Source organism: Anser brachyrhynchus (genome assembly GCF_964034855.1).
Source record: "Anser brachyrhynchus genome assembly, chromosome: 1".
Classification (NCBI taxonomy): Eukaryota; Metazoa; Chordata; class Aves; order Anseriformes; family Anatidae; genus Anser; species Anser brachyrhynchus.
The window spans coordinates 139,105,634-139,128,859 of record NC_137694.1 but is presented as its reverse complement, the minus strand read 5'-3'; the positions used below and the strand labels follow the sequence as shown (position 1 = coordinate 139,128,859).

At 37.9% G+C, this 23,226-nt stretch overlaps 1 protein-coding gene across 2 annotated transcripts in view; it reads right to left on the bottom strand.

Annotated features, from left to right (window-relative positions):
• Nucleotides 1–259: 259 nt before the first annotated feature.
• Nucleotides 260–23,226, bottom strand: part of ASMTL (acetylserotonin O-methyltransferase like) — a 28,861-nt gene continuing 5,894 nt past the window's right edge. The window contains exons 5-13 of one of the 2 annotated variants that reach the window (XM_080584818.1): nucleotides 22,875–22,936; nucleotides 20,724–20,832; nucleotides 15,132–15,558; nucleotides 12,003–12,165; nucleotides 10,620–10,804; nucleotides 8,510–8,639; nucleotides 7,327–7,470; nucleotides 6,663–6,785; nucleotides 260–941 (exon numbers count right to left, since the gene is read on the bottom strand). In XM_080584818.1, coding sequence (XP_080440944.1) covers nucleotides 727–941; nucleotides 6,663–6,785; nucleotides 7,327–7,470; nucleotides 8,510–8,639; nucleotides 10,620–10,804; nucleotides 12,003–12,165; nucleotides 15,132–15,558; nucleotides 20,724–20,832; nucleotides 22,875–22,936 — 1,558 coding nt within the window. In that variant the 3' untranslated portion in view covers nucleotides 260–726. Of the gene's footprint in view, nucleotides 942–5,288; nucleotides 5,636–6,662; nucleotides 6,786–7,326; nucleotides 7,471–8,509; nucleotides 8,640–10,619; nucleotides 10,805–12,002; nucleotides 12,166–15,131; nucleotides 15,559–20,723; nucleotides 20,833–22,874; nucleotides 22,937–23,226 lie in introns of those variants that run through there. The other variant, XM_080584817.1, reaches the window with a different exon arrangement.

Genomic DNA, 23,226 nt, shown 5'->3' with positions numbered 1-23,226 from the left:
GAAGCCTGCTGTGCCCACACACTTTCTTACCAGGTAAAGAGCATACACACAGCTGTGGGACGATGAAGAAAAGAGGTGAGCAAAAAATAAGGAGGAACTACTATAAATTGCATTTGAAACGTTTAATCAAACCATGGACTGTGAAACAGGAGAGAATGTGACTAGCAGAGAGTATGCTGAAAAAAGATGCAAAGAAAACAAAAGCGTATAAAAATAATAGTAGGAAAGGTAGAATGCACAGCTACAGGCAAGTAGTAAATGGGATAATAGTTCTTTATTTACAGTGGAGACTATAAAAATAAAAACGGTATTAAAGTGGATGGTTTTGAAGTTATACCTGCATTAACCTCCTGAAGCGGGGACAAAGCAATCAATGTGCGCTAGTCTAAAAGTTGGACTATTTGAATTGCACCCAGTACAGAGAAACTGACTTCTCAGCAACGTCAATACTACTGTAAGGCTGCTGATACCCTTGGGTTGGAGCCTGTTTCTGACCGTACTACAAGTGTTGTGCAACTACAGTAGGTATCAGTGCCATCAAATGTTGCCAGCACATTCTTTATTTTTGAACTTTACTCGAGTTTAAAATAAATGCAATCACTTCTCCCTTTTTAAAAGTAACTTCAAAAAGTTACATCTTTTTTTATATTGATGGGAAACAGAATATACTTGCATAATTAAAGACATCAAACATGATCTAGATTTTACTAGTAAATCTTTCTTTTTCTATGTCTTAATGCAGAAGACTACATCTAGCAGATTTCCTGTCAATTTGATTTTCACATTCGTGAATCCGTGTTGTTCCAGTAAACCTCGGTATTCAGAGCCACTTCTCTCCTTTCCCTCCGTCTGCACAAGCATGTTCAAAGACTGAAGCAAAGCTGTGCTCCTGTTCTTCTTCTCATCATCCAGTACCATTTCAGCCAGCAAAATCCCACAGCCTAATTTAAAAACAAATGCATGCAACAATGCTACTCCGTTATCGAAGAAGAGAATTTCTGCTACCATATGTAACGGTCCAAAAAATACAGGACACAGGTGATTCTATTTTTCATTTATTCATTTGCTGTATTTTAAATGACTAACCCAATATTAAATGATAATCTACTATTATAAAAAACACAGGAAAATCCAACACACGTCACAGATGTTTGCAGGGCAAGAGGGGGCTACTGTAGACTTGGTATGACTGCTACGGAAAACAGTAAGGTAAGTATAGTAGTTACAATTATTTGGAATACAATGCTGCTTCACGTTCATACTGAAACAGTGGTGGATGGCAAGTATTACAGAAGCAGCCAACATTGCACGTTATTTCTGTACAAACTGAGGTTCTCCTGGTGGGAGCAACCAAGGGTGGAGAGCAAAACTTGAATTACTCTGTGCTCACACAGCCTCTTCTTCCCTCTATCTGCAGACCCATGAAAGGGAAGACATGAGCAAGGGGATTACTGACAAAACAATGCTCGTTTTACTTACTGTCTTTTGGACCAGCATCTTATATGGCAGTTTCTCTTGGCACAGTAGAGATAGGAGGCCACCAACTTGGATCAAAATGCCAGCATTTTGCAGTGATTTTAGTACTAAGTGCTGCACGACATTAATAACTGTGTTCTGATGATGAAGACAATCCCTTTTGCCATTCCAGTCAGTACACTTCTGACATTTATCAATCAAAAAAATAAATGAAGCATAACACTGCAGCTTGGTAGAGAAAAGATTAGGACTTGACGATAAAATTGCTGGATGAGATCTGTGTTACTATCAGGTGTCATTGAAGTCGTTCTGAAAGCTCATTGAGTTCTCTACATCATCACCATATTATTAGTTACCTTAAGGCAAGTTCAAGCCACTTACGCTGCGGTGAACAAGTGCTTCACAAAGAGAAACAATTAGCCAAGCACGTCTGAGGTGAACTGAACCTACATTCTCTCTCCCATGGGATTCTTGTCTGAATTCAGGCATCGAAAGATTAGATGCATTTCAGTTAGCTTTCTTACAGACTATCCACCATTAAATGTATAATCAATTTCCATACAAAACCCAGGAAATTTCCTCTCATAGGTAGTTAAGATGATGCATCTACTGAAAATACCAGTTCTCTAGCAATAGGAACTTGAGCTGACTAGATGACTTGAATGCCTAATGTTCAGGTATCTCAGGCTAGAAAGATGAACCCCATTTGTCAAGAATCTGTAGTTTGTGTTCCCTCTCACCCTTCTTGTGTGATTCTCCTTTGCCTTTAACAGAGAGCTGAGTACTACAGTCTCAGATTACACAGCAAATGCTAGGTAGAGTGATGCAGGACTGTCATTTTTAAGTCACTGTGGTACAACTTTGGAAGACAGTGTCCAAATTTTGTACACCCTGAGAGGGGGACACAAACAGAATAGCCATTATCTATCTCATTCATCTATTATTTTTTCAACCCGTGATTCTCCACCTCAAAAAAAAAATCCTGTGCATCAGATTTCCTCCAAACTGTTTGTTAAAGAAGAACGTGGGCAAGACAGCATCTTCAAGAAGGCACCACTGAATGTTGTTTGCCAAGGAAGCAACAGAAAACCTGCAAGCTTTATTGGTAGCAATTTATTTGGATTTTAAAACTTAGCTCCTTCATTCTTTATGACTTCATTAGTTAACGGACCCAAGTTTTCTTACACCAACTGCTCAGGAAATCATTTCAGTGCAACGCCATTAACTCCACCCCTTTCACCAGTCAGCAAACAATACCAGCCTTCTCCGGAAGAACAGAGTTTGAACATTAATGAGAGAAGATGAGTTTATGATTTCTCAGGTGACTGAAATATGCCAGCTGATTACAGAACATCTTAGGTCAAAAAGGACCACAGATCTCCAGCGCTGCTCAAAGCGGGGCAGCTCAACAGTCAGATCAGCTTGTTCAGGGCATTGTCCTCAGATCTTGAAACCTCCAAGGACAGAGATCCACAGACTCTCTGGGCAACCTGCTCCAACACTTAATTATCCTTAGAACAATTCTCTTTTCCCCTCCCCTTGATCTCCTGTCAGAGTCTCCCCAGTTATGCCCATGCTCTCTCATTCCACAACTGCGCACCACAATGAAGAGCCTGGCTGTCTTTTTGGTATCTGTCTCTTTGGCAGCGAAAAGCCAGATTTCCCCTCAAACCACCTATTCTAGACTGAGGTAGGTTTCCTTCAAGGCTCTCCTCACAAGCCACATAATGCAGCCCCAAGCCATCTTTGTGACTTCCACTGGACTTGCTCACATTTGTTAAGGTCTCACAGCCACCTCCTCTTAAATTCTTTCAGGAGTATTCCTTTGCTCTGCCCAGTCTCCTGACTATGGTAAAAGTTGAGGGGTGTGGATGATACGAGCCACTTGGGAAGGTAAAAATTCAGCTTGCATCTTTTCTTCTCACTGCAAGACCAGTTTCTAAAATAGAACAGTATTTTGTTTGGAGACATCCAGGAATATAGACTACATTCAGACTGTTCAGCAAAGCAGATTTGTCTACAGTTTGTATTAGCCTCCTTTTTAAGGCAAAGGTAGCTAGCAAAGTGATCCTGAACCCACTAGCAACACAGCACTGTATTAATTTAATGTTTACTAATTTAATATTTATAAGTAATGTTTATTTACAAAATATTTTATTATAAATAGCTTTCATTCATACCTCAGAATACTTTACAAAAAGGAAATCTGATGAAGAGCCCAGCAGAGCTGCGGTAGTACTTTACCGCAGACACCATGCCCAAGGGAATAGGGCTCACTGCATATAAAGTGCTGCACTTTAATCGCAGAGCACACTGAGGCTGTGTGGTAACCAAGCATGTGCTATTTAAGTTTTATAGTCAGCAAGTACACAGTACTTACAGGCACAGGTTTAAGTCTGTGACAGAGGTGTGCCAACTTTAGGATTACAGTGTTCTGACTCAAACAGCTTCTAGCAGCCTAAAGAACAGCATTATGAATGTTATGAATAACTATGAAGTGAGAAACACCTCCTTGCTGGAATGAGTCTTAGGATACAAACCCGTTAAGCATAACGGCAAACTTCATTAGAATACAGAAAAGAAAACTGTTTTAAATTTATTCAGTAGGCCAACATCTTATCTCTAAACGTCTATGCAGATTAGATCAGCCGAATTCCATGCATAAAAAGCTTCTGCTAAGACTTAAACCCCTCTCTGGGAGCAGTCTGCATTTCCCTGATTTTGTACAGCTGAAATTCTCTGTACTACACGTTTCTCATGATTAACTAAATCACTGTAGCACTTTTCCTTTACTCAGTGCTCGAAGAGCAAAGTAACTTCTGATTAATCAATAAGACCAGGTAGATATAACTCTTGACCTTGCTCATAAACTTTTATTTACAGAGGTCGGTGACTCAACATAGGCACTGCCTCATCAGAATTATTGCTGTAGAAACACGTGGCAGGACATATGGCAAGAAACTCACAACTGATAGAGGAGAAAGCTAGTTATGGAAAGCAACTTTAATCTCCAGGAACGCTTCTACTACAAAGTACACTTTAAGTCTAAAAAATGCCAATGAAGTACCAGGAAAAAAAGATTAAGAGTGGTGACATAAGTGATGAGTTACTTGAGGAGAGGGGATAGAGAATATAATTCTCCCATTGAAGACTGGAACATGAAGAAGCTGCTACAATTTCTATTCATAGTTTTCATAAGAGAATTTATGTATAAAGCCTAGGATTAGTGTCAAATGAGACAGAAGTCATACGCAGCCGTAGAACTGTATTCAGAAGAAACAAAGCTGTTAAGAACCAATAGGAACAGCTCTCAACTGCAGCCTGTGGGGTAGATAATTATGGCTGGAGGTTAGAGGCTGCTGAGGCTCGTGACACTACTGCTCTTGTAGGAACATGTTTGGAGCTTTGTTCTATTTTCCTTTTTGCCCAAGGCAAAAAAAACATGCCTAAAAATGTTATCCTTGAATTGCTTTTCAGTAAAGCCCCACAGAAGTGAAAAAAGAGGACTAGCATCCTGATATTGATAGAGTATCTGATAGAGTACCGTTATTATTTTTACATTTCTGATAAAAATGAGTAGTGACCACTGAATATACTGCAGAGGGAGAATTCTGTAGCTTTAAGGCCCAAGAAAACAGGTATTAATGAGGCTCATGAAAGCTTGTAATTTTTAACTTGCTGCTATATAGCTACGTCAACTCTAAGTTTAACATAGTCTGCAGACTAGCCAAATTGAAAGTTGTGTATGAAAAAACTTTTGTACAATCTGCCCCAAATACTTTTTAAAGCATAGAACTCATTCCAGCACAAGCAACAGTCCAACTTTTTATTCAAAGCCTGTAACAACTATGCTTCACATAAAGGGTCAAAATGATCTTAAACTGATATCATCAACCAGCATAAGTGTTATAAAAAATCATCCCATGTTATTTCTGTACACACTAAGGTGACAGATTCTTCTTGAAGCACAGGACAGCATCTAGTAAGGTTCCTGTGATCTTAAACCGTGTATTTGTGAATCCATATTTCTCCAGTAGCTGTTTATATTCTGAGCCACTTCTCTGCTTTCCTTCAGTCATACTGAGGGACTGTAGTACAGCTCTAGGAGGGTGCGTCTTCTGCTCATCGAGCACAATTTCTGCCACTAGCAAGGCACTTCCTGCATTGCCAAAACAACCAGAAGTGCTTCAGTAAAGTATTTCTAGCTTCACATTTTTAGTGTTTTGCTCAGAGACAGTTATAGATAGGTCCCCCCTCAGACCACCGTTTTCACAGACTTCAGTGCCAATCATAAATTTATTTTCAGTAATCTCTTCCTGGAGAAAAACTTCCTCCTAGTTAGGAGGAAGGGGGAGCTTTGAGCACTGCCCCCACTTCAGTGAAGTTCAGACCACTTCCTGAGTATGTTTTTTTTTAAACTCAGTCTTGTTACCATTTGAACCAAGCAACTCCTTTAAGCATTTGTCACCCCCCAGTCTTTGTATAAGAAGATAAGACAGTCATCCACAGTTTTCTTTTGTAGTTTATAAACAGGATTATGTTTGCAACCTAGATCTCATTTGGAATGTTCTCCTATGAAACAAACTTCATAGCTACAGTTAATCCCCTTAGATTAAGGAATCAGTTGAATACAGCAGTCAGGTTTTTCCTCTGGCTTTTGTCTTCCCTTTTGATCTTTTATATTGTCAATGTAGGAGAAGGCACAAGATACTTGTGCTTCGTATTTCTCAAGGTATATATTTCTCAAGATATTTCTCAAGAAATCTGTACCTAAAGTATTACTGAACTCCACTGCTGTAGGCACTACTGACTAACAAAACAAACTGCCTCTCCTCGATTAACTTGAAGCCACTTTAGTCGGCCTGCTTGTATGTTTGGATAGAAACACATACTTTGGTATTTGATGATACAGGTCTTTGCAAGAAAGGTTGGGCACGGCAGAGAGATGATATGAAGCAGTTGCAAGCAAAATCTGCAACTACAGTAAGGGCTTACTTTATATAGTTTTATTAGAAGCTTTGTTTCTTTCTTTTTTTATAAAGAAGGCAAATATGCAAACTTAATGCAAAATATAAGCATTCAAGCATAGGCTGCTATGATTAGACAAAAACGTGCATTTTTTAATATGAACTTACTATCACTGTGTATTAACATGGACCTGTAGATGCATGAGATTAAAAACATACCTGGTTTGCAAACAGCTGATATTTTACTTAGCAGTATATGAATCTTTTCATCTGGCCAGTCATGAAGAACACGTGAAAGGATGTAAAGATCTGCTTCTGGAAGGTTATCCTTGAAGAAGTCACCTGTTGAAAAGGAGAGTTAGTACATTCCTGCAGAAGGAAATGAAAACATCAAGATGGAACTAGGAGTTTCTTCAGTAGGGGTAAGGTAAGAAACATGAACAAACATGGGTAGCAATACACTGATTTGTAGTTCAGGATAGTTTAAGAGTAAATCAGATCACAGGTAAGAATTCTGTAACATGTAAAGATAGAGAGAAAGCCAAAAGCAAGGAAGGACAGATTGAAGTCTTTTGTAACCACCATGTTGATCCTGCCTAAAAAAGAAAAGCCTGAGACAGGGACATACAGCAAGCCTCTACTCCCAGGAGTAACAAAATCATTTTAATTCATACTTCCTTATTTAGCCCCACTCTCCAGCGATAGCCAGTTTGTTGACTCCAGTGAGAAGTACAATGCCCCTATTTAGCATGTGTGCGCCTGCCCTGCCTTGTACTAAAACAGATCTGGGACTGGAGCAGGGCAGAACACCATTCTCACCAGGAAAAGAGCCTGCTCTATGCTTCGGGATAACAGAAATAAGGAAAAGTCATGCTACATTTACCTGATACAAACGTCACTGGAGCTGTGCATTGTTCTGAAGGCTGAAAGTAAGAGATGTTTGCAATGACTTCTGGAAGGTCAAACACTGTGACCTTCATATTTGGGTATATTTGTATTAATTCATGAGCCAAAGCTCCAGTACAACCTGTTGAAAGTTTTAAAAAGTCAAAAATCATATCTTTTCTCCCAACATTTGCATACGTTTTTAAGGACAAGGATCTACGTAACATTAAGAAATAGACATTAATTCAGAATTGGAGGTAGCTAGTAAGCTCTAAAATTAACACTGTCAATAACACTTCTCAGTGAACAATGCCTTAAAGCTTGGGTAATGCATTATTCCTTACTCTGTCGTAGGATTGACAATACGACCTTTGATACCACTACCTGTTTGTGCCTTTTTTTTTTTTTAAACACCACCACTAATGGACTTGTAATTTGTGGATGAAGTACACTAGAACTATTTACGAGATATAAAGCACTGATGTGTGAAGTTTGACAAGTACTCTCCAGCATAGGAAAGGTGGTAAGATCTTGAAGTCTCTGCACAAGTGGCAGAGGTTTTACCAGCATTCTGTTAATTCCTCTGACATGTCCACCTCACCTGGCACTAAGTTTTTTCCTACATTGGACCTTTTTGCTGTATAGTAACATCCCCTTTTTGCCACTCCAAGAACAGCATAAAAGGACACTAACAAGGAGAGTTTCTTCAGCTCTATCATCAGTATTTAACACTTTGGTGGTCATCTTAGATATTAATTGGAGAAAAAAAATAAAAACACTAAAACCACAATTCAATCCATTCTAAGATAATCCGAAGTTTTTGTACTAGCAGTACAGTGTTTCAAGCCTGACACACAAAAACTGAAAGGGAGTTTTCAAAATCAAAATCAGCTAAGCCACAAACCTCATTTTCTTTGTCGAGCTGTGTGTCAGCATGTAACTAATGACAAATGTTCACTTATTTTATGTTACTCCAGTATCATTTAAGGAACTTTGCTTTCAGTTAACTGCACTCAGTCCTTTAATTCTGACACAATTACAACACCAGAAAAATAAAAGTAATAGACCATTTTACTGCATTCAAGTGGAAAAATGTGTGTGTTTTAAGCAACAAAATATGGAACTGAAATCAAGCTTTTTTTCCCCTGTAATTTGCACGCAAGCTCAATTACAGACCGTACCTCCTAAATCACACGTAGACTTAAACTGTGAAAGATCAAATGCTGTAGCCAGATCTCGTGCTGTCAGGTGGGCAATGCTGTGCATGGCAGCCATAAAACGCTGCTTCACCTCCTGGCTGTGATAATAGTCCTAAGAAGGAAAAACAAACAAAAACAGTCATTGGCATTTATTTTCATTACTTAGGAATGTTGAGATTATGTTCAGCCAAGGTAGCAGGTGCCCTTATGCATGATTAACATGAGAATTCTGAAATTAAAAGATCAGCTAAAGCACCATTGACTAGTTGCTCATCCAAATCCCTTACTGGTGACAAGCTGCTTCATTGTAGCAGCAAGCAGATTTCTGCATCCTCTCCAGAATTGTTACACATCTTTTGTAGGATGTCTCAAAGGACATACTCTTAGCCAGTTTGTACCCAGTTTTGGTGATGTCTCACGTGCTGTTAAATTCAACACTTTTGTCCACTGAAGCTGAGGTAGCATAGCAAGAAGAGGTAATCTGAACTGTTTTTAAAGCAACACTATGCCTTTAATATACATTCACTAACAGCTTTTCTCCACAGCAAGATGTCTCCAGACATTAAAACTTCTGAAAAAAATTGATTTTTTCCCTGCCAGTCTCCTAAAAATGTTTGTTCTTCCTGATATACTCAAATTTCTTTCATTTAAATCTTTTATTCTCCCATAATGGGAAAATGATTAGATGAGCAGGCCATAGCTTAAGACAAAAACATTCAAGCTCATAACATTTATTTATTAAGAATTACTTGACAAAAAAGTACTCAGTACCAGAAACTTGTTCCTCAAGCTTCGAAATGATGCTTAAAGCATGAATTTGTCTCACCTTCCTACAGGCCTCATTGGTTTCGTCTCACTTTACAGCTACCATGATGTGGAAGGATCTCCAGGCTGTGATATGTACAGTGCCATAGGCAGCCCACCTGCTCCGCTTGGACACACTATCCTGTACACAAATGGAATCCCAGACCTGAATTGGTAGGGACTCCTGCCACTAACATCAGAGAAAACTCAAGGTGATAATCCAGATTAACACAGGATGAGATCCAGTTCACTTATGTTAAAGCACCTAATTCACACATAGACTGAAGCACCTATTGCAGCAGTTGTCCTCAAATATCTAAAATCCCTTTAAAATAGTCCGTAAAGTATTCCTAAAGGAGCTTCTGTCCATCAGTAACTTAGACACTAACATTAGACTAACAGGACCTTAAGTCTTCCGAGGCCCTTATTTCTTCCATCAACTATACATGAGGGATGTAGACATTTTCTTCAGAAGACTGGCTTCATCAGCATCTGGAACTTGAGTACAAATCAAGAACTTCAGGATGCTGTCTGAACTACTGCTTTCAGAGGTAAATCCTGACATACTCTCCTCCTCACTCTACCACTCCTCTCCTTAAACAGGCACATTTATGCACTCAGCCTGCTTCAACAGGTGGATAACTGACAAGTTAGGCTAGTTAAAACCCTAAGTGATTTCCCAGTCTGAACAGATCCACATAGGCTAGCATTAGGAAATGAATTTAGAGATGGAAACAAAGGCAAGGATTACAATTTTTAATGGCAATATATACTAACTTGAAGCATATACAAAACTACAAACCTAAATAAATTAGACTGGATCCCTCCTCTACTGCATCAACACAAGTAGTTTGAAAATAGCTTTGAATATGCAGCCAGCACAGATTGCACTGGATGCACATCAGTAACAAGCAGTCAGCACTCAGTATGGAAGGAGCGTATGCATAAGGTACTACCTGGTATTTGTTATTAAAAGGCCACGCAGCAGTCAGTAAGACAGGCTCCAGGGTTGCTCTAAATATATTAGCTGGATGGGCAAAACTTCAGTCAATTTTTGTCAGCACTCAGAATTTCCCAGTACATTCTGTGATTGCTCCAGCACTTTAGAGCCTAAAGCCTGTGCTGTTAAAGCTGCAGGGAACATAAGTCTGACTAGTGAGTTCCACTGTATTTCTAGCATTTCTAAGATTCACCAACTTTCTTAAACAACCCAGTCTCAATTTTCCTCTAGATCAGTTATTCCTTGGCTTTTCACAGCTAGTTTTGACACACTAAGAGTTTACGTTACCTTAAATAAATCCTCTGCTTTCCTTCCAAAGGCTTGATGGTTCTGCCTGCTTCCCTCTCTAACAGCAGACTCCAGGTTTGTAAAGAGAGGCCAGAGATGATCGTTAGAGTGGATAATGTAGCCATGAAGTGAGTATTCACCATCTGATGTCAGGTAAATATTTGCTGAATCTGTATTACTGTAGCCTTAATGGAGGAAAACAACTGTAACCAGTTTTGTTTCAGCACTTCACAACTGTCTGCTAGTGTCTGAAGCCATTTTACCCTGTACAGCTGTTAAAGATGTAGGAAAACCTGATCTTGGCATCACAGGGGTTTTGTTTTTTGTGCAAAGATTTCTACGGAACAGTTCTAAAGGTCTCCTCATTCTCAAAGAAAGAATGAACTAGGGACTTCCTTGTTAAAAAGAATGTAGGTGCTGAAGGATACAGATAAGCATATATATATATATATATATAATCACACACACATATATATATATAATATCAGGTATATAATTGAGATTATTATATATATATATATAATAAAAGTATTTCAATTATATACCTGATGTTCAGGGGGAAACCACCAGAAGTTCCTCTTTCCTGACTGTATTTTTGTTCTGCCTTTAGGGCTTTCTTCTTGGTCTTGTCCACTAACAGAGTTGAAAGCTTCTTATTTTCTTTTCTCGGCCCTTGATCGTACCATGTAGATGATTCATATGGAAACTTATAAATACAGAGTGCAGGCTGAAAAAGTTAATCCTATTACTGACTCTCACATACATACACCTTCAAGCACTCTACTGGTTAGGGACACTAAAATTTAAGAAGCTGTACATGAAGAAGGGCAGATTTCAGAGCTCTCAAAATTCCTGATTCTCTGCTCAGGTTTGTGACTCTTCATGGCTGCAGCAAGAAAGTGAGATTAAGGGTTCATTATTTTAGATGATACATCTGAGCTTTTACGCTGCTCCCTGGGACTGCCCATGAAATCTATTAGAATTCAGAAATAATTGTTTTTGCTCTCTGAATACAGTCCTCAAAGGACATCTGGTGATTTCATTAAATAATGCCTGTTCCCAAACAATTCTAGCAATTCTAGCTGCTAATGATGAATGGAAAGAAGCAACAATCCAACCCCCCCACCTCAAATCCAAGTTACCTACAATATCAGGTCAGTTCTTGTAACCTTGGAAACATCTCTTCTAGTGCTTTACATCTTTCAGCGCTACATGCAGTTGGGGGGGCACACAGGAGTGGAGGGAAGAGAGAGAACCCTTCTCCCTTGACTAGAAGTTAAGCAGCATTGTTTGATCGTTTTGATCTTTTTCCCCTTACACCCCCAGTCTCCTCACTCACCCCTTTTTATTTAAAAGGGAAGGTAGGTGAATGGGCAGAGTCACCTTGTGATGTCTTCTCCAGCAATCCAAGAGCCACACAGGCATCAAGGAGTCTTTCTGTTCCACACACTGAGGTTCCAACCTCATTTGCAACATCCACAGCCTTCAGAGGACCTTTATTTTTCAAATAATCAAACATCTTCAGCTTAGAGGCTACAAACAGCGCCTATACGTAGGAAAAAAAGCGTTGTCATGCTGCATTTAAGAGACTGCAATCAAGAAACAAAGGAACTACATCTTTTGCCACAGACATTCTAGAAGTATTATTCTACATTATTGGTGTTATTTAAATGGAGCGTAGGGTAACAAAACTCCCAAAAACTGTTATGACAGGTTTCCTTCCCTCTCAGAGAAGTTTCAATGCCTTAGCCAAGTAACAGTATTTAGGATAGATACATGTCAGAGAGAAAGGAACTATTCTGGAATGCAACCTAAGTCAGACGTGCTTAACCATCTGAACTGATGCCCATAAGGAATTTGAAAATTTCATTAGGGCAGTGTAGCTGCTTCAGTTACAAGACTGTTCTTTGCTTAATAAAAAGTAAGTAGAAAAAGGAGTAAAACTCCAAAGCACAACCATACCACATACACACCTTAAGATGTATATATACGGAAATGGGGAAGACAGAACAGTTACTGCATGACAGTAAAGGAAAAACCCATGGTCAATGAAGCTGTTTAGGCTGAAAAGCTTAACCTAGCTTTTACAAATATGCTAACCAGACCAGAAAGGAACGTTAATGATATGTGACTATGTACACCTCTCCATTTGAAATTTATGTGCAATTCTGCACCTAAAACCAAGGAACATATATGGAGCACAAGAATGGAAGCACAGGCAGCAATCACTGAATCTATTTCTTTGCAACTGTAGGCAACTATGATGCACTTAAGTTCAAGGCAGTCAAGAAAAACGGATTGACATTCTATTTAATAAAAAACAAGTGGAGAAACAGGAGATTAACTTTGAGAAAGTCTGCTACTGTGTAATTATGTATTTTATCTTCCTATTTTTATGTTTTTCTCTGTTCTAATTAGAATGTAGAATTGGGATTTACTAGAATCCAGGCTTTCACTATACTGAGTCAATTACATCTACGCTGCAAGCATTTGCCTTCCAAGATCTGCCTAATCTTTGGACTAATATGACCTGGAAATTACAAGAGGAATGAGAATGTGGAAAGAGTCAAAAACTTAGTTGATACAAATCATTCTTCTATCATTCTGTAATGCTTAGTTCAAAAAATCCTTAAAGGTCTGAGTAAAGATTGAACTATGCAAATTCAGAATGTTACGTTTGAGAACATGCTTTAAACCTGATCCCCTCCTGTTCTGCAGCAGCAGGTGTTCACAGTAAAATAAGTGGCAACATCATCTTCCTCTGTAGGAAATTTCAGTCTGCTTTACAAAAGCCTTAAAACAACACTCAAGGATGAAAACAAAATAGATCTTGAGCTTTTATGAAGCTGAATGCTTTCGTGCTCTTATCAGTATTCTACAAGGGGAAAGAGAGAAGGTAGAATTTGTCAAGTTGTAGAAACAGTCCACCACAACTGGTAGTTCATTTTACAAAGATCCAAGCCACAGGAAACCAAAGTCCCACTAGCTCAACATGAAATTCAGCACTGCGTACTATGATTTTACACTGGATTAGGGGGAAAGGAGAGCTCCTGCTTCTGTTTACAGTTGCCACCAACTTTTACTGCACAAAACTGAATTAAGCATCATCACAGTGACTAGTGTACATAATATGCAACAACAAAATGGTTATGATTCTTATTTTGCACTTAACTTGAAAAAAACACTAAGCATCATCTCACATTCAAGTACATCAAAACATGCCCCCTTTGCATGCCTGCAAGCAACATGCCTACAGATCTGTAGTGACTGCACTGTAGTTTTCCTTCAGATTTGGAGCACAGCTTCCTGCTCTTTCAACAGAACCACTGTTGACTGTTCTGAGTGTTTCCTTCCACAGGCCAGCCCCCTAAAGAGTTTATTTTTTAATGTATCTTAGGTTCAGGTTTGTCATTTCACTGCCACTTGAGCATTTTTTTTTCCAACCTCTTCTTGAAACATGAACAGCTTGATTGAGATCAGTGATCTACTTAGAATGACTGATTTCTCCTTCGCTTTACTGGAGCTGAGTAGAAAACTTGGTAGCACTTAAAATGTCCAGCTACTCATTTCCCTCCACACTTGGCTGCTACACAGAGCACCTAACCTTCAATTTGTAGCCTATGTCTTTATCAGACATTGCATGGAGATTTTACCTTCAACATGAAACAGGGTACAAAAAGTTACTTCCGTAATAGGAATAAAAAATGCTGTCTTTCAAAAAATTCTAATACTAACCATTAAAAGCTAAAAAGGAAAGACTGTAACGAGCATTGCATATATTTTAAATGAATTTGGTAAGTTAACCACATAAGATGTCTTCTTTGTAGTATATCTAAAGGTAACTTACTACTTGATTCTGGTCTTACAATCAGTACGAAAAATAATGAAAACATCGAAATATTCAGTGGTAAATTCTTACTTAAAGCCTTTTGAAGTTTCCCTATAACATTCCACTTCAATATTGGAGTATAATTTGCATAAATGCATTTCTGAATTTACTGTTATTTTGTAATTGGGAGGCAATTACAACATGCACCAGAGCCTGAATCACTGTTATCGCTAATGAAAGATGAGTTATGATTTCCGTAAGTTGCATTTAATTAGCATGACAAAAGACACATATAGGAGGCAAAGGGATACTGTTGTCAGACACTCTGGAAGCAGTTTCACCATTCATACCCAAGGCCAATCATACAAGAACAGAAGTAAAAAAAAAAGTTCTGCAGATTTTTTTCATTTCAAATCAAGAGATAAAGATTTTTATCACATGGGTAGTTGAAGTTTCATAGAACAGATAAGAGTCAATACCAGAAAGCATTATTTATGTTGTACCAGAATTTTCAGCTTAGATCCTCTGGTACTCCACTGGTCCTTTTAAACTAATTATTATTCTTATCCCAACTCAAGTATTTCACATTACCTGCTATATAAGCTATATATATATTACCCGCTATATGCAAGTCCAACAAAACAATCGTATCCATTAGCAAAGTAGTTTTATTTTTTCCTTACCTTTGAAGCTTTAAAACCATCCATCAGGTCTAGAATTTTAGATGGAAGTTTTGCTGCACTTTCTGACACTCCATTCTGATTTCCCAAAGGTACCGTAAAGCCAGTTCTGACACTAGAGGTGTTCTCACAGTTGTAAACAGGTCTTGAGGGACACATCCCACTGCTGTCCAACTTATTAGCACCTTTATGCTCTGTGAAATTTGATGATTCACTTTCTCCATCACTTAGGTTCTCAAAAGTGTCCACAGAAGGGATAGAGTCATGCTTTATATGCTGTACAGTATGTTTGGGGGGTGGATAGTACAACTCTGCTAGCTTTTTGCAGAAATGATTTAGAGGAAATCCCACCACGTTCAAGAAGTCTCCGTGGACATATTCAACTAACATCCCACCAAGGGCCTGGATTCCATATCCACCAGCCTTGTCCCTGGGGGAGAGAAAACAACAACTGAGACCTATGAAGTTAAGGTTAAGACCATGGTTAACAGTAAAGGTAGCACAGAACACAATCACTAATACAGCAGAGTCTGGAATAGACTAGTGTAGTCAAGTTAGAGGTGGATTAAAGCTACCAGTTAGGCTCAACACTGAAAGTTATCAATCCTTATATTTACATTGTGATTTACATTTTTTTCTAAGGGTGGATGGCCTAAGGTCCTCAAGCTTCAGACAGTCCAAGTGCCATAGCCACAGAAGATGGAAGTACATCCTCTGACTGCAGTCAAACTGCGTTGCCATCGCTCACCCAGCGCTCTCCATGTCCTGCCTACCAAGGAAAAGGTAACAGCAAGTGTTACTGAGACCAACGCTGTCACCCAGCTGCGTACCAACCCTAGCCCTACTCCACAAGTGGCTGAAGGGCCTTTAGGTATACGTTAGCTCCAAAAAGGAGCTCACACTGAAGAGGACATCCTGGAACTCTAACAATTGTAGTACACGTCTTGTGGCTCTCAGTCACAGGAATATCTAAAATGAAGATCAGGAGGATAGATTGCTCTTCATCAAAAAAGTCCTAATCAGATATAAAATCCACTGCTATTTCACTCAGCCTAATTTCTGTGCAGTTCTGAAATGCAGAGTTGTATGCAAGGTGCTCTTAAACGTCACGATAATACTAGTAATTTGGCACAGGTATGTGTTCCACAGAAAGTAACCTTGGGAATCTAATTTGTCTTCATGTGTAATTATGCAAATTCCACTGTGCAGAATGGAAATGCATACAACCAGATAAGCTATAACAGACCCAACATTTTTACTGTTCACATCTAAGGAACAAGGTAGAAGTACATTCACTATACAATAACACCAGAGTCTGAAAGCCTAAGTAAGCAACCTTTGAAACCAAAGGTCAGTCAGTCTCAGATCTATTAACTCTGGATAGTAGGCAATTACAAACTGCTTTTGAAAGAAGGCTACTACACAAAAGATAATTTACTTTTCATCCTAGATTTCATGAGAACAAGTTCTCTAAATTTAGAGCTTACTTCTGGAGAGCCTTTCAGGTAGTCTCCTAAATAAAAGCAAAGGAGTCAGTATCCCAGCAAATGGGATTCTGAATTATTATAAACAAGGGAATAGGATTTAATCTTGCATTTTAAGCACCACTGTATAGTTTTTCCCTTGTTCAAAGTATTCTTTGTTTTATAACATACTGAAGACTTACATCATCTAAGCTAGGAATACTCTCATCACTAAATATATTGCTTTTATTTTTAAAATGAAGTAGTACTCCAATAGAATGAAGTCATTTGGGTATATGCTGACAAGTAGGCAAAAAAAAACTGAGCATCAAAAGCAGTGGTATCATGCTCTTAGAAAGGATATTAACACCATTTGTCACCTTATTTATTTTTAAACAGAACTTTACATTCTGACACCACATCCAGGTGATTCTCTACTACAGCTCCTAGCCCAAAGATGTAAGGCTATGCAGTTAGTAACAGCTCCATTGATTTTTAAGCTAGTGTCTTCCATACCAAAAATTCTGAAAAAACATCAGTATATACACAGCTCTTATAAATAGCTCTGGCTAATGTGACTGGCTTCTGTAACATGATAAAGTTAGTGCTATGCTAGTAAGAGAGACTTCATTTAGAATAATGTGTATTTGTATTAAAAAATAACTCACTTTAAAGACCTCTTGACAAGCTATAAGATCATGGCTGTAGCCAAAACATTTTTCAGCAACTGACCTTTCTAGGGAAAACCGTGACTTCAACAAGTATGTGTGCAACATCCAGCAATCAAAAAAATTATAAAAAAATAAAAACAATAAAAAACAAATACCATACAACATATGAAACAAGTGGAGGAGAAAGCGTTATGAAAAGTGAATCAGAGGTAACAAAAGTGCAACATTAAAACACATTTCCTTTGTTATCTGTAGAATTTTAACTTTACTTATGCCACAAAATAATATGTCCACATATACTACATCTGAGTTGTCCAAATAAAGCAAGCAATCAAATAAACCACTGCTGCACTGACAAGTACTACTGGTGCTACAGATGAAGAGAGATGTTTGGTTGGGTTGTGGGTTGATTTCCAAAGGCAAGAATGCATGTATGACGGTTACATGTGTCTTGGCCTGTATATTCACATTATTTGAAATACAGGCAAATTTCAAGCACATTGGACACTGAGCTAGTGACTGAACAATAATAGACAGAAAAGAAAAAGTTCATCTTCAGTGAAGGCAACATTTAAAATAGGTCAGAAGCTGTACACTAATTTCTTGTATTTTTATCACGTACGAGACAGTTGAGACTATGAGACTAATATTCAATATTAGTTATCTACACACATCCACAAATCATACAAGTCCCACCTGTAGTTCCTTTAAATATGTAGTAGTTTTGTAGAGCAAACAAGAATTATTGACACCAGTGAAAAGCAGAAAAGCAGAATTCATTCTCTTATCTCTTGAGAAAAGCAAAGTCAACATACTGACAGCAAGGAACAAGTCAAAGATGTGTTTCCATTTGCAAGGAGCTTGCAAAGAAGCAGGGGTGGGCAGGTGCAAGAAAAAGATCTGTTAATGGATTCTGGTGAATGTTCAACAGCTTTCACAGAGAAAGGAGTCAACCGTAGCAATGTTATTGAGTAAAACCAAGATTATAAGTTAATTCTAGCATAAGAATACAGCTTCCCTTATTTCTGTAACACCATGCCTGCAAGATTTTAAGATTTTTTTTCAGCTCACAGAAGCTGAAAACATTTAGCTATGTGCTTGCTAACTTGTGCTGGGAGACCATAATTATTTGCAAAGTCTGGAAGATACATTTGCTTCTACATTCTACAGCTTTGGGGGAAATAACTCTTGGAGAAATCACACAAGGGAAGAGACTTGGACATATATATTCTATTTTTTATTACTTTATAGTTAAGTCTGAAACCGTAGAGCTCCAGACTCTGAACACCTCTTCCCCAAGTGCCGGAGCCCTTTACTTTCATTTCACCATTCAAGCAGAGCTATCAAAAACTGCCCAGGATATTAACAACTTTTTCCACATGGGAAAGATTGCAAAATAAACAGCTTGCTCAAAGAGGCTGACAGAAATCAAGCCCGCTCATTACACAAGCGCAAAATAAATTAGGATCACTACAGTCCAGCCCTCTTCTGACAGAACGAAGAGTAAGATAAGCCCTTCCAATATGCAAAAGAAATAAAAAAATAAAAAGCCTTGTTTGGAAAGAAGAACAGGAGTGAAACAAAGTGAAAAGCTATCTTTCTGCAGACAACATGCTAGAGTATTTTGGTTTTTGTGTGTTGTTTTTTTTTTTAATAACCTCACGGTCTGCCTTGAGATAGTGCTTTTTCCCTCCTCCCTTGTTCATAGTTTAAGGCAGATATATACATTTAGAATTAGCCCATGTCACCTGTGACTGAATTTAAAATATCACGTCACTTTTGTTCTTGATAGTAAAAGGACAACTCAATCCAATCCTCAACAGCAAAAATTAGCTAAATTTTTGATTTTTCATGCAGTCTTATATGATTTTATGAAATTAAGTCCTCATTATAAGATAATGAAATGGTTTACTTCAATTGTAATAGTAAAAAAAACAATACTAAAGGAACTTAATCATGTAACTTGTATGGGTGGCTAAGGAGGAGCAACAAAAACAAAACACATACAAAAGACTTCTTACTGTTTTACAATATTTACAAAGGCACTACATTAGCTGTTCCCTTACAAGCCCAGAGCAAATGCTTCCTGTCCTCTTGATCATATGAATTAAGACCAAGTGACTTCTGCTCTGGAGAAAATGAAAGATACTCAACCGCTGGTCCTTCAAACTTATGCCATCGCACACTGTTAACAAAATAAACTGAATTACCCAGTGCTGTTCATGAGCCATTCTGATGTATCACAGCACTGCTAAAGCTCACCTTCCAGAGGAAATAATGAGAACATTCAGAATACTTTGACCTTACATTCTTCCTAAAAATCCAGTCATTTGGCCTTTAAATCAACTGCATACTAAGGATAGCCTTCCAAAAATCTAACTAGGAATTTGTTATAAACCATATTCTTGCCAAAATGATTTTTCTCTGTATAATCCAAATTAATTCCAGGCTCTTTAATAAGTTGGGCACCTTACATGTTCGAGGAGCACGCCTCATTTACACACATGCACTTAAATCCAAAGTCTACACTGGTTCCTCCTTCCTTAGCAGGACATGACTATATTTACGCCACAAATGAGTGCATAGAAACACTCCCATTGATACTCTTACACAGTCAGAGTTGAAGCTTCAGAGCCAAAAGTCCACCTAAGATCACAAGATACACAGTCCACAGTGCTAACCATGACCTGATTTGCCTTCACTAAGCTGCAGCTAATGAAAGGGAAAAGCAAGTTCAGTAACATCACGATCATTCCCTTGTTGTCTCTAAATAACTACTTCTCTTTTAATCAGTCCAGTCAACTTCACCTTAAAAGCAGTTAGGTACTCTATTCTCACTCCCATTTCTTCTGTGGAATCAACATTGTCTGTAATTGGCCATTACATTGCAAAGGTATAGAAAAGCCATAAGCCAAAAGATATGTGTTCTTATGCCTTAATTTTAAGCTGGCCACAAGAATAAGGTGAAAATTAAGTTGGTGTTTCTTGCTATGAGAGCCTAGATCAATCGTATGCCTCTGTTTCCTTTTTTTGATAGGCTAAATAAGCCAAGTTCTAGCTTCTTTCAATAAAGTTCTTCAATACCTTGATTATACAACAGGCATTCCATTCACCTATTTTATAATGAGAACTATCCATTTTCTCAGGTATCCAAGCTTCCTGAATGCTTCAGTTAACAGAGAGGTACCTGAATATTGTATGAGTGCTTGATAAAACCCAGAATGTTTCAGTCTTCACTTTTCAAATTTATTAGTGTGCTATAAAGGTAGTTCAGTTTACCTGGAGGAATTACAGTTCTAGACAAGGACAGAATATCCACACTGCATCACCTATGCTATATCATGTGAAGCAGCAAAACTCTACAGAACACTAGGCAAAATGCTTTATGCCAGAGGCTAGCAACATACCCTCAGACCTACTCTCAAGTACATTTTGATAGCTAGCTTCAGGGTCTTACTTACATAGGCTCCCCGCTATGAATGTACTCCCACAACAGCTCTTCAGAAAGGTCTGAAAATTTTACTTTAGTTTCTTCATAGAAATCAGTGATTTCTGTCTCTAGCTGATTACCTAAGAAAGGAAAAAGTTTCATTAGAAACAGAAATTTTTAACATGAAAATAGTAGCTTCGAGAACAACATAGGTTCCATTTCACCTCATATTAATTTGAGAGTTTTGCTAGAAAAAAATATTACAGCTATAAAATGGTTAATAATGCTCTTTAGGGACAGTGAATTTATCTGTTTACCTCTCCCTGCACATACTCATCATTTTTAGTAAAAGCTGAAAGCTGTAAAATCTAACATTTTCTATCTTTGTAGTCCTATCTTCAAGCTAACAGGCTGCTCTCTGTGCACAACACACAAGTTAATGCTTTTGCAGAACTATCTATAAACTGCTAGCACATACATCCAGCAACAAGAATGAAGTCTGCAAACACCCTTCTAATTTTGTAACTGTTGTCAAACAACTCATAACACATCATAGATAAAATTACAGCTGTTATACATGCCTGGATGTGCTGCTGCATCTGTACTGCACTCAGGCATTCAGCAGTGCTGTCTGCAACCATCAATACAATTTTCATATCATCTCTCAAGAGGAATATTTCAGCTCTCTATATCTGGAAGTGGTTGTAACAGTGTCAAAGGTGCTATAAAATATTGCACACCTGCATGTGGGCCCCAACATTGTGTTGCACAGGTACATTGTAAGCCTGGTAAAACTGCAGAGTAAGGCTGCTCCAAAATATGTTCAAAAGAAAGCAGCCTTACAAAAATGACTATTATTAATTCACTCTTTTCCTATAATAGGAAAGTCGTATCTCCCACTACTGCTGTGCAAATCATTAGTCTGTATTCCGGTAGCGTGGACATTTTTGGGGAGGAAAGAGGAAGATCTGCAGTACAGACCACAAGAAGAATATTATCCAACTGCTGATGGTTTAAGAATTGAAAAACAATCACACAGAAGAAATTTTAAGAAGTGTTAGTAGTCTCTCTTCCTATGGATGTCGTTCCATATTAATACGTGAAACTATCAGCTCAAGATGAAAATTTCATCTAACATCTATGGGGCACTTATCAACAGCATTATAATTAAAGCTAAAAATGTACTCTAGAAAACTCTTCCATTGAATCGCTTGAGGAATACGCTGACTTAAGGTATTTTTATTCATTTGAATATACCATGGCTTAAATTTGTAAGCTTCATATGAGACAAGCTGTCATTAGCATCACTGCTGCAAGTGTGTGCAATTGTATTTTCTTCTTAAAGAATGAAAGGCATTATTATTCTTCCTACATTACTTACAGATACGACTTGACAACATTTTATTTCTTTTCCAGCAGCTACTCCTTCTACTGTAGAAATATTAATAAGGGTATTGGAAACACTGACCTTATTTCTGTTACAAGAGCTAAGAACAACCATTCTAATAAAAAAATAAAGTTGCAAAGAATTTGTCAACAGGAAGACAAATGAAGTTTTGGACGAGATCTTGACCCTGACAAAATATTCGCTAATGAAGTCTTGACATAATTATTGGAGGAAATCCCTTAACCACACACTCCTCAGATTTTAATATTAGGGTGCTCAAAAAATGTTTACTGAAGAAATTATCCAATAAATAATATAGATTTATTGCTCTTTACAGTTCAATCAAGACTGAGGCACTAAGCTAATATTTTACTCAACTCCTAAAAATAGACTTTTGTTTCCTTTATTTTCTGAAAATGGAAGTATATCAAAGTTAGTGTGAATCAGATTCTGTTCAGTCCCACAGTCTGTAGTACCTTATTTGAACTTCATATAGGGTATTCACACAAGTTTACACTGGTCTTTTAGTTAGCCCCATACCTTTCAGAGATGGTATTTTTATAGTCTTATTGTATTTTGTCTTCTTCCCTCCAGTGTGAACACTGAATGCAATAAGAAGGATGGCTGTTGTGAGGAGTTTTTTATTTACATATCAGTATAGTAATTTTCATCTTGAGCAGGAAGCCAATTCAGACTATATATGAAAAACTTCCACCCTGTTTCTTCACCTGTACAAGTCCTTATGTAAATAATTGCTCATGAAAATACTGAGTTTTAATAAAATGACCCAGGTACCTTTACTGCTGCAGTGTATAATAGCCACTCCTGTGAAAACACTGTGTTCTTTCCCACTCAGCCTGTCAGGGAAAACAACATTAAGAAAGTTTAATGAAACCCATCACATGTAAAAATATTCTACATAATTATGTTACCACAGCCTGCGCAACAGACCATCATGTAAATATATCCCTTGATGGCTCTGACACGTATCCTAAACAAATTCATTTTATTTATTTCAATATAAGTGAAAAGGCATTAACAAAACAAGCCAAACAAAAAAGTTGAAGACATTCAGTTATGTTGTTCCCAAAGGTGACAAAGCTTGGGCTAAACAAGCTTTTTTGTATGGATTTCATCCAGACACCTG